This window comes from Ranitomeya variabilis, chromosome 1 (genome assembly GCF_051348905.1).
Source record: "Ranitomeya variabilis isolate aRanVar5 chromosome 1, aRanVar5.hap1, whole genome shotgun sequence".
Lineage (NCBI taxonomy): Eukaryota > Metazoa > Chordata > Amphibia > Anura > Dendrobatidae > Ranitomeya > Ranitomeya variabilis.
This window is the reverse complement of record NC_135232.1, coordinates 102,050,077-102,062,973: the sequence shown is the minus strand read 5'-3', so window position 1 is coordinate 102,062,973 and position 12,897 is coordinate 102,050,077. Positions and strand designations below refer to the sequence as shown.

The 12,897-nt window shown below is 42.5% G+C and overlaps 1 protein-coding gene across 1 annotated transcript in view; it reads right to left on the bottom strand.

Moving 5' to 3' along the window:
* The window catches only part of DMGDH (dimethylglycine dehydrogenase), a 133,482-nt gene that overhangs the window by 96,046 nt on the left and 24,539 nt on the right, over positions 1 to 12,897 (bottom strand). Inside the window, exon 5 of the mRNA XM_077286953.1 lies at positions 8,846 to 9,050. Within this exon, the coding sequence (XP_077143068.1) occupies positions 8,846 to 9,050 (205 nt within the window). The remainder of the gene's footprint in view (positions 1 to 8,845; positions 9,051 to 12,897) is intronic.

Sequence of the window (12,897 nt, the reverse complement as noted above, 5' to 3'; positions counted from 1 at the left end):
GGAAATACCCCAAAAGATGATAGCAGCCCCCCACATGTAATAACGGTGAGTTAAGAGGAAAAGACATACACAGTATGAAAGTAGATTTAGCAAAGAGAGGTCCACTTACTAGATAGCAGAAGGATACAAAAGAGGACTTCACGGTCAACTGAAAACCCTTTCAAAAAACCATCCTGAAATTACTTTAAGACTCCTGTGTCAACTCATGACACAGGAGTGGCAATTTCAGCCCGCAAGAGCTTCCAGCTACAGAGAATAACAAAAACTGCAAACTGGACAAAAGATACAAAACAAAAGGACAAAGTCCACTTAGCTGATCAGCAGACTAGTAGCAGGAACATGCAACCGAAGGCTCTGGTTACAATGATGACCGGCAAGGAAATGACTGGAGAGCAAGGCTAAATAGGAAACTCCCAAACACTGATGGGAGCAGGTGAACTGAGACAGCAAAGCACACACAAGTCACCAGTACCACCAGCAACCACCAGGGGAGCCCAAAAAGCGGATTCACAACACCACGGCCAGGGCCGGTTTTAGGCGAAGTGGGGCCCTAGGCAAAAGTTTAAAATGGGGCCCCAAATGCTAACATATTGCACCAACAGAAACATTTTGGTTATAGCTACATGCGCTGATTTCAGGCCACTAAACGAGCGTGATCAACAATATTGAAGTCATTTGCCACTTGTTTCCAGCCTCTTTACACTGGCTGGGGACAGAATGATCACTAGTAAATCAATCTGTCCCCATACAGTATCATCTTAGCAGAATATCTGCAGTTTTAACTGGGCGATGTGCTGATGAGAACAATGATTTTTGTTCCGGCATATACTGTACATACATACACCGTACATACACACAGATACACATACCGTACATACACAGACATACACCTTACATGCATACACACATACAGTTATATACACAGATAGTATACACATACCGTACATACATATACCATACATACACACAAATACACATACATACACCGTACGTACACACAGATACACATACAAATACAGTATATGCAAACACATACATATACCATACATACACACAGATACACATACATATACCATCATACATACACATACCGTACATACACACATGCATATACCGTACATTCACACAAATGCCGTACACACATATACCGTACATGCACACAGATACACACACATATACCGTACATACACAGATACAGTTATATACAGTGGGGCAAAAAAGTATTTAGTCAGTCAGCAATAGTGCAAGTTCCACCACTTAAAAAGATGAGAGGCGTCTGTAATTTACATCATAGGTAGACCTCAACTATGGGAGACAAACTGAGACAAAAAAATCCAGAAAATCACATTGTCTGTTTTTTTATCATTTTATTTGCATATTATGGTGGAAAATAAGTATTTGGTCAGAAACAAAATTTCATCTCAATACTTTGTAATATATCCTTTGTTGGCAATGACAGAGGTCAAACGTTTTCTGTAAGTCTTCACAAGGTTGCCACACACTGTTGTTGTTATGTTGGCCCATTCCTCCATGCAGATCTCCTCTAGAGCAGTGATGTTTTTGGCTTTTCGCTTGGCAACACGGACTTTCAACTCCCTCCAAAGGTTTTCTATAGGGTTAAGATCTGGAGACTGGCTAGGCCACTCCAAGACCTTGAAATGCTTCTTACGAAGCCACTCCTTCGTTGCCCTGGCGGTGTGCTTTGGATCATTGTCATGTTGAAAGACCCAGCCACGTTTCATCTTCAATGCCCTTGCTGATGGAAGGAGGTTTGCACTCAAAATCTCACGATACATGGCCCCATTCATTCTTTCATGTACCCGGATCAGTCGTCCTGGCCCCTTTGCAGAGAAACAGCCCCAAAGCATGATGTTTCCACCACCATGCTTTACAGTAGGTATGGTGTTTGATGGATGCAACTCAGTATTTTTTTCCTCCAAACACGACAAGTTGTGCTTCTACCAAACAGTTCCAGTTTGGTTTCATCAGACCATAGGACATTCTCCCAAAACTCCTCTGGATCATCCAAATGCTCTCTAGCAAACTTCAGACGGGCCCGGACATGTACTGGCTTAAGCAGTGGGACACGTCTGGCACTGCAGGATCTGAGTCCATGGTGGCGTAGTGTGTTACTTATGGTAGGCCTTGTTACATTGGTCCCAGCTCTCTGCAGTTCATTCACTAGGTCCCCCCACGTGGTTCTGGGATTTTTGCTCACCGTTCTTGTGATCATTCTGACCCCACGGGGTGGGATTTTGCGTGGAGCCCCAGATCGAGGGAGATTATCAGTGGTCTTGAATGTCTTCCATTTTCTAATTATTGCTCCCACTGTTGATTTCTTCACTCCAAGCTGGTTGGCTATTGCAGATTCAGTCTTCCCAGCCTGGTGCAGGGCTACAATTTTGTTTCTGGTGTCCTTTGACAGCTCTTTGGTCTTCACCATAGTGGAGCTTGGAGTCAGACTGTTTGAGGGTGTGCACAGGTGTCTTTTTATACTGATAACAAGTTTAAACAGGTGCCATTACTACAGGTGATGAGTGGAGGAAAGAGGAGACTCTTAAAGAAGAAGTTACAGGTCTGTGAGAGCCAGAAATCTTGATTGTTTGTTTCTGACCAAATACTTATTTTCCACCATAATATGCAAATAAAATGATAAAAAAAACAGACAATGTGATTTTCTGGATTTTTTTGTCTCAGTTTGTCTCCCATAGTTGAGGTCTACCTATGATGTAAATTACAGACGTCTCTCATCTTTTTAAGTGGTGGAACTTGCACTATTGCTGACTGACTAAATACTTTTTTGCCCCACTGTACATATAGTACACACATACCGTACATACATATAAAATACACCCAAATGCACATACCGTACATACATACATATACCGTACATGCATACACACACATATACCGAACATACAGATACACATACACGTACCGTACATACACACATACAGTATATACACATACCGTACACACATATACATACACATATACTGTATGTACATGCACATAAACATACATATATACCATATATCCATACAAATGTATTTCACATACACAGATACACACATATTGTACATGCATACACACACAGCCATACAAATATACCATACATACACACATATACTGTACATACACAGATACACACACACAGATAGAAACATACACATAGATACACACAGATGCACACATACATATACAAGCATATACATACATACATACATACTAATCTTGTATAGGTGATCAGATGAGCCCTGCAGGTCAGTTCAGCTGGAGAAGGCTGCAGACCCCACTGTGGGGGATGGGGCACAGAGCAGACAGCACCTGATGATAAATTCCCAGTAAGGGAGGAAAAGACTCAAATTCAAAAAGTTCCATGACTAAAATTATAAAGAGATAAGTTATAAAGAGCACTATAACTGCACATTACTTTTCAGGTCACTTCACAGCATACATTTTGCTGCCGTGCTGTCCCCTGCAGTGAGCTCCTCCCCCATCTCTTCTCTGTGAGGAGAGGCTGCAGCCTGCTCTGAACAGAACAGTGGAGGGAGCAGAAGACCCCCTGTAAGTCCTGCTGTTCCTCCACTGATGTCTCTATTTGCTGTGCAGCCGGGGCCCCTGACTGTAGGCGAGTACTCACGATTGGGATGCTCCATGCAGGGGGACAGACGGCAGCCAGTGAATGCTCTCCTCAGTCTGGTCACTGTGAGGTAAGGAAAGCGTTCATTGGCCAGCGTCTCTCCCTGCATGACACGCCCCCTTTTTGATCTCCTGCACTTCGCGCCCCGCTCTCTCCCCGACACTCGGTGTTCCATGATTACAGGAGGGAGTGAGAGGGGCCCGACCCTGCATGATACCGGGCCTGCCTGCAGGGGCCCCCCTCCACCTCTGGGCCCTGGAGCAGTGCCATCAACAGTATGTCTGCCCCTGGCTGGGGGCCCCTAGGGCAGCGGGGGCCCCAGGCAGCTGCCTAGTCTGCCTGCCCCTAACGCCGGCCCTGACCACGGCATCCGGGTCCTGCAGGGAGGGAGGTGGCTTACCGAGTGCCTGCTCAGAGCAGGCGCTGGTAAGCCTGCAGTGCTGTAAGTCAGATCGCCGATCTGACAGAGTGCTGTGCAAACTGTCAGATCAGCGATCTGTGATGTCCCCCCCTGGGACAAAGTAAAAATGTAAAAAAAAAAAAAATTATTCCCATAAATACATTTCTTTATCTAAATAATAATAAAAAAAAAAACAATAAAAGTACACATATTTAGTATCCCCGCTTCCGTAACGACCCAACCTATAAAACTGTCCCACTAGTTAACCCCTTCAGTGAACACCGTAGGAAAAAAAAAAAACAACGCTTTATCATACCGCCGAACAAAAAGTGGAATAACACGCGATCAAAAAGATGGATATACATAACCATGGTACTGCTAAAAACGACATCTTGTCCCGCAAAAAACGAGCCGCCATACAGCATCAAAGAAAAAATAAAAAAAGTTAGTCCTCAGAATAAAGCAATGCCAAAATAATTTTTTATTCTATAAAATAGTTTTTATCGTATAAAAGCACCAAAACATAAAAAAAATGATATAAATGAGGTATCGCTGTAATCGTACTGACCCGAAGAATAAAACTGCTTCATCAATTTTACCAAACGTAGAACGGTATAAACGCCTCCCCCAAAAGAAATTCATGAATAGCTGTTTTTTTGTCATTCTGCTTCACAAAAATTGGAATAAAAAGCGATCAAAAACTGTCACATGTCCGAAAATGTTACCAATAAAAACGTCAACTCGTCCCGCAAAAAACAAGACCTCACATGACTCTGTGGACCAAAATATGGAAAAATTATAGGTCTCAAAATGTGGAGACGCAAAAACTTTTTTGCTATAAAAAGCGTCTTTTAGTGTGTGACGGCTGCCAATCATAAAAATCCGCTATAAAAAATGCCATAAAAGTAAATCAAACCCCCCCTTCATCACCCCCTTAGTTAGGGAAAAATAATAAAATTAAAAAAATGTATTTATTTCCATTTTCCCATTAGGGTTAGGGCTAGGGTTGGGGCTAGGGTTTGGATTACATGTACGGTTGGAATTAGGGTTGGGATTAGAGTTAGGGGTGTGTCAGGGTTAGGGGTGTGGTTAGGGTTACCGTTGGGATTAGGGTTAGGGGTGTGTTTGGATTAGGGTTTCAGTTAGAATTGGGGAGTTTCCACTGTTTAGGCACATCAGGGGCTCTCCAAACGCGACATGGCGTCCGATCTCAATTCCAACCAATTCTGCATTGAAAAAGTAAAACAGTGCTCCTTCCCTTCCGAGCTTTCCCGTGCGCCCAAACATGGGTTTACCCCAACATATGGGGCATCAGCGTACTCGGGACAAATTGGACAACAACTTTTGGGGTCCAATTTCTTCTCTTACCCTTGGGAAAATAAAAAATTGGGGGCGAAAAGATAATTTTTGTGAAAAAATATAATGCAAAGCCGTAAAAATAAAAAATTATAAACTTCTGTGAAGCACTTGGTGGGTCAAAGTGCTCACCACACATCTAGATAAGTTCCTTACGGGGTCTACTTTCCAAAATGGTGTCACTTGTGGGGGGTTTCAATGTTTAGGCACATCAGGGGCAACATGGCGTTCCATCTCAATTCCAGTCAATTTTGCATTGAAAAGTCAAATTGCGCTCCTTCCCTTCTGAGCTCTGCCATGCGCCCAAACAGTGGTTTACCCCCACATATGGGGTATCAGCGTACTCAGCACAAATTGTACAACAACTTTTGGGGTCCATTTTCTCCTGTTACCCTTGGTAAAATAAAACAAATTGGAGCTGAAATAAATTTTGTGTAAAAAAAGTTAAATGTTCATTTTTATTTAAACATTCCAAAAATTCCTGTAAAACACCTGAAGGGTTAATAAACTTCTTGAATGTGGTTTTGAGCACCTTGAGTGGTGCAGTTTTTAGAATGGTGTCACACTTGGGTATTTTCTATCATATAGACCCCTCAAAATGACTTCAAATGAGATGTGGTCCTTAAAAAAAAAATGGTGTTGTAAAAATGAGAAATTGCTGGTCAACTTTTAACCCTTATAACTCCCTAACAAAAAAAAAATGTTGGTTCCAAAATTGTGCTGATGTAAAGTAGACATGTGGGAAATGTTACCTATTAAGTATTTTGTGTGATATATCTCTGTGATTTAAGGGCATAAAAATTAAAAGTTGGAAAATTGTTAAATTTTCAAAATTTTCGCCAAATTTCCTTTTTTTCACAAACAAACGCAAGTTATATCGAAGAAATTTTACCACTATATGAAGTACAATGTGTCACGAGAAAACAATGTCAGAATCGCCAAGATCCGTTGAAGCGTTCCAGAGTTATAACCTCATAAAGGGACAGTGGTCAGAATTGTAAAAATTGGCCCGGTCATTAACGTGCAAACCACCCTTGGGGGTAAAGGGGTTAATCAGTTGGATCCGTTTTGAAACGTTCCAGTGTTATTACCTCTTAAAGTGACAGTGGTTAGAACTGAAAAACTTGGCCTGGTCAGGAAGGTCAATACAATTTGCGAAAGGAAAAAAGATGTACTAGTCCAAAATGATCAAAAAAATACAAACTTGTCAGGAAGGTGTAAACAGGCTATAAACTGGAGATAAATGCCTTTTCTGTGCTCAGTGTTGTCTGAGTATATTGGGAGGATATGATTTTGTATGTTTTTTTTTTTTAATTTTGCTCATTCCATTTCATTATTTTGTAAAGACTCATCATGATAGATGTGAGTAACGCAACAAGTATCCCATGAAATAATCAGTATTTGGTGGAATAATCTGTACCGCAGTGTGGTAATAAGTAATACAAATAGTTGTCCTGGCAGCTGGCAGACAGTGCTGTTACTTAATACTATGCCACGTACTGGGGTCAATTTAGTACAAAGATCAGGAGAATAGTTCTGTATCTTTCTGGGAACTGCGATCTGACAACATAAGCACATTTCTGGAAACCACCTTTTTACCTCCATTTTACTTGGCTGGGAGAATAGAACTGTCCTATGGATTTTATTCAAGTGTCCCTTAATATGAATGACTTCTGAAAAGCCGAAGTTATTTTCTATCAGATTTAACCAAGACTTTGAATCTTAAGTAACTACAAATAGGAGAAAAATACATGGAAATAGAAGTGACCTGTAGGTAACCAATATGAGATCAGCTGGAATCCGCTCCAGATGGATCCATGTATGATGGCGAAACACAGCAGCCTTGTATGTGGCTTAGGGGCGGCTGCCGAGTACTGCACTTTGTCTTTCATTCAAGTGCAGTATTCGCCAGTAGCCAATAGGCAAAATACATTGTGTTCCGCCTTGTACACCAGCCACTGTTGGAGAAAAGAACATCTGATGGGTGGGCATGTCTGGTGTCAGACCCCCACCGACTACATATTGATGACCTGCCTTACAGAGAGGCAATCAATATGTCAGCCCTAGATGACCCATGTAAGAAGTAAAAGTTCAAAATGAATAATATATTAAAGGGCACCTGTCACCCCCTTTTTTCCGTATGAGATAAAAATACTGTTAAATAGGGCCTGAGCTGTGCATTACAATAGTGTATTTTGTGGACCCCGATTCCCCACCTATGCTGCCAAAATACGTTACCAAAGTAGCCATTTTCGCCTGTCAATCAGGCTGGTCTGGTCAAAAGGGCGTGGTGTCTTCCCCCAGATCTTGCTTAGTTTTCCGTTGGTGGCGTAGTTGTTTGCGCATGCCCAAGGTCCCGAATCCACTGCACAGGGGAGTGAAAAGAGCGCGATGTGCGTTATTTCCCTGTTGATCGGTGGGGGCGGCCATCTTCCTTTGGCCGCGCGTGCGCAGATGGAGCGCTCTGCTGCCCGCGGCTTCAGGAAAATGGCCGCGGGATGCCGCGCGTGCGCAGATGGAGATCGCGGCGGACATTTTCCTGAAGCCGAGATGCGAAGCGTCCTGCACAGTGTTGGGCTGTGAGCACAACCCCCATCTGTGGACGTCGGGCACTCAGACCATCCTCATGGAGTCAGTTTCTAACTGTTTGTGCAGAAACATGCACATTTGTGGCCTGCTGGAGGTCATTTTGCAGGGCTCTGGCAGTGCTCCTCCTGTTCCTCCTTGCACAAAGGCTGAGGTAGCAGTCCTGCTGCTGGGTTGTTGCCCTCCTACGGCCCCCTCCACGTCTCCTGGTGTACTGGCCTGACTCCTGGTAGCGCCTCCAGCCTCTGGACACTACGCTGACAGACACAGCAAACCTTCTTGCTACAGCTCACATTGATGTGCCATCCTGGATGAGCTGCACTACCTGAGCCACTTGTGTGGGTTGTAGAGTCCGTCTCATGCTACCACGAATGTGAAAGCACAACCAACATTCAAAAGTGACCAAAACATCAGCCAGAAAGCATTGGTACTGAGATGTGGTCTGTGCTCCCCACCTGCAGAACCACTCCTTTATTGAGTGTGTCTTGATAATTGCCAATAATTTCAATCTGTTGTCTATTCCAGTTGCACAACAGCATGTGAAATTGATTGTCAGTGTTGCTTCCTAAGTGGACAGTTTGATTTCACGGAAGTTTGATTTACTTGGAGTTATATTCTGTTGTTTGTGTTCCCTTTATATTTTTTGAGCAGTGTATATACACATTTTTTTTAACGTAAAAATTAGATTTAAGCTGAAGGTTAGTTTCTGACGGCACATTCCCTTTACATGAGAGTGCTGCTGTGATTCCGAACAAACTTGCCTAGATCTAAAATAAATATACAACTACAGATTACACAAAAACCTATGAATTCAACAGGTAATTTTGGTTTAGGTTGGATAAACAATATGGAATATATACCTGTAGCATTCACAATCCTTTTTGCATGAATCGTCCCATGAGGGGTCTCCACATTCCAAGTGCCATCAGGTTGAGGTGTTAGGTTAGTGACTTGTGCTGGAAAGTATAACTGTGCACCGTATTTCCTGGCCCCAGATGCAAGGGCCATAGTAAGGGAATAAGGATCAATATGACCATCCCCAGGGTTGTACAAACCAGCAAGAACCTGTAGTAAAAGTAAGAAGTGTTAAATGTTGAATAAATCTGAGACCTGATAAATAGAGAAAAAGTATCTGATACATTAATTTTCTGAACTAAGACTCATAGAATTTATTTACAATGTATATAAAATGCACATGTCCTGATAACAGGAAATATTATTTAAGGTAGTTCTAGGTCCAGCGTAACATCACTTTAACAGTTATAATAGAGCCATGATAATTAATGTAATGTTATTAGTGGTATTGTTTACATTGTAAGCAGCATCCATCTAGCATTGTACACATATCACACACAGAGTCCTGTTTGTGATCTGTATATTCATTAATTCTTGTTTTGTTTTTTTTAAGTGTGATCATCCCTAGGATTCAAACTTAATATTACTTGTATTTAGGGCAGCAGCTTTAACCAAGTATAGGTGAATTTTTTCTGCTCACAAATCTAACTAATCTTCTTCTTTACAGGCACGTTGTACTGGCACATATGAATATATATCTCTCATATATATATCGTCATATACATACACATTGTGTACTGTGTATATCATATCTAAAAAAACACTGTAGGAATGTAAATAAATATATATTTAGTATATACAGATCTGTGTGAGTATATGTACACACATCTCTATATACTAAATAAATATAGCTATTTACATTCATACAGTGTTTTTTGTTTTTTTTTTGTACACTGACAACTCGACATTACATAGCTTTTATCGTAGAACAGCCATTTCTCTAAAATGTCCAATTAGCAGTTAGCAACACCAAGCCACATGTTCCTCATGCCATTGTGAGCAGCATCAGTGGCCAAAACGTGTTACCATGGCCTGTACCATCTCTGGACTGGTCTCCCATCGAACACATCTAGAACTTGTGTGCACAAGTGCAGTCAGCGTAATAGAACGTTCCTCAGACGAACATTAACCACCAAGCGCGTCAGTACATGTATTTCTGAACAGGACACTCAAAATGGATAGAGGAAAAAAAATTGAGATGTTTTGAAAAATGTATTTCCATTTTTCATCATTTGCATATCATTAATAAGTCTATCTATCGATCCTGTACTCTCCATAATTCCATGGGACAAAGCTATACACTAAACCTTTACTGTGAAGTGTAAAACTACTTGTTTCATCACTGAGCCAGTGCCTTCCTCAGACAATGAACAGTGCAAAAACAACAGGGATTTATATACATAATAAAACAGTAAAAGGAAATACGGAATGAAATCACACGTGGTTGTGATAAAGGGGTTGTTCAGTACTAGGACAACCCCTTCTAATTTGATAAATTTGGCCCTGTTAAAATAAAAAAAGTAAAAAGCTTATACTCTCCTCTCGCGACGGCACTGTTCTAGCGGTGTGTTGGCATTCCCGGGGCTCACGTGAGCTTCTTATGTCACATGAGCCCTGTGCCCAGTTAGTGCTGGCGTTACTGTCCCCACCTTCTGATGGATACCGCTATGGCTGGCCGCTCACCTCCTGTTAATTTCTTATACATGTGAAGATGGGGACAGTGACGCCAGCACTGATTGGGCGCAGGGCTCACGTGTCGCTTAGGAAGGCGAGTGCCAATATCACTGGAACGATGCCGGCACTGGAGGCAAGTATAAGGTCTTTAATTATTTTAAACGGGGTCAAACATGAGGAATGAGAAGGGACAATATATATATATATATATATATATATATATATATATATATATATATATATATATATATATATATATATATATTAATTATTTAAGGTTGATAGCAGAAAGAGTCCCTCCCCTATTTTATATGGACATAAATCAGCGTCTCCCAAACTCCAGTCCTCACGGCCCCCAACAGATCATGTTTTCAGGATTTCCTTAGTATTACACAGGTGAGAGATCTTGTGGCAAATTCTGATACCCGGATAACATTTTGCACAGGTGATGAAATTATTAAGGAAATCCTGAAAACATGACGTGTTGGGGGCCGTGAGAACTGGAGTTTGGTTAACATACGGTCCTCCCTGCTCCACAACAACAGATCCTGCTATCTTTAGTGTATACACATTTATACAGTATATTATACATATTATATACACACACTATTATATATGTGCGACTCAAAACTAAATATTACACATAGCATATTACAGGGGCGGACACAGACTGCAGAGAGCCCCTGTGCAAGAAATCTTCCCGGCCCCCCCCCCCCCATCCGCAACAAAGTTATGTAAACATATAGGTTGTAATATTTATTATCAGTTTAGAACACAACTATCAACTCTAATAAATTTAAGTTCCATATTTAACAACTGAATATAACACAAAGCAGTCATGCAATTGATGTCATATCTGGCAAATCTGGATGACCCCAGCAGTGGAGGAGATGGAGAAATTAGTTTCTCTGCCTCCTCCGCAGCTGTGCTGCTTATGGTCTAAGTGAAAGATATCGCAGCTGGACCAAGACCAGGCTGGTGCATGTCTCTAGCAGGCCACTGTGCACAGAATTTGAGGATATGTCACTCTCTCTTTCCTTAGGTCACAGGGCATTAGTGATGAGCTAACGTGCTCATATAAGGCATTATCTCAGCATGCTTGTGTGCTGAGTGTCTTCGGCGAACTCGAATAATATTTTCGACTCCCCACCGCTTCATGTCTCGCAGCTGTTCGACAGCTGCAACACATGCAGTGGTTGCCTAATAAACAGGCTATCCCCACGTGTTGTGGCTGTCAAATAGCCACGAATCATGGAGCACCAGGGACTCAAACATATTATTGGAGAACGCTGGAGATGCTCTATTAGCACTTGAGCATGCTTAGATAATGCCTTATCCAAACATGCTCGCTCATGACCAGTATTGTAACCACTACTCCCAACATGGTGGTTCATATATAAATTGTTGTTTCTTTATTTTTCAAAACAATACTGTATTGTATGCTTACAAAATGTCCACAAGGCAGCAAAGATGCTGTCAGGCTGGTCCACACTCGTCCTCTGCAGCAGCTTCCCGCTCCAAGCTGCGACTCCAGTGCACAGAAGACACTTGCAGATCATCCCGTCAGCCAATCACAGATATGCTTGTAAGGCAAAGTCTGTGATTGGCTGAGAGGTAACCATGCACAAATGTCACTGTGCACTCCATATTACCTTACATGTATGTACCAGGGGGCGCTCTGTAGATTTATATCCCAGGGGGCATACCTCTATATAGTGCATGCTCAATCATTTTAATACATTTATTCCAGGCGGTCCGGCCCTTCCCCTACCTAGACCAGTGATTCATTTCATTCATACCTCCCCTCCCCCCCCCTATTTTCATGTGTAATGTAAGGACCCAGTCCCGCGGATCACTGAGGCTCTGGGAGTGCGCACGCCTGCTTCAGTGACTCCCAGAGAGGCCCTCCCCCTCCCTCATTTCTCCTCTCTTCCTGTTTCAGCGTCTGCCACCCGTCACCTCACCGCAGACCGCACCAGTGACAGCCGGCCGGACAGCAGCATAATGAATGCTAACAGGTGAGGAAGGAGGCCCGTTTGACTGTCATATCACATGCGTGCAGCAGAGCGGGCCCCCTGCTTCTCCTGTTAGCAGTAATACTGCCGCCGGCTGTCATTCACAACAATGCCTTGTATGTCCGTCGGGGGCCCCCTCCCGCTCTGGGCCCCGGTGCGGTTGCACCGGCGGTATGTCCGGCCATGGCACATTACATTTGTCACAGAACAAGGAACATGTCTGTATCTATAGCTGTATAAATGAAGTCCCATAAAACAAAATCAAGTGCTGGTGACCATACCCGCACACTTTGTTAATGAGTCCCTGAGACTGCATACAAGTGTGACTGAGTATTACAAAATGGTTCTTGCAGAGTACAAGGCCACCT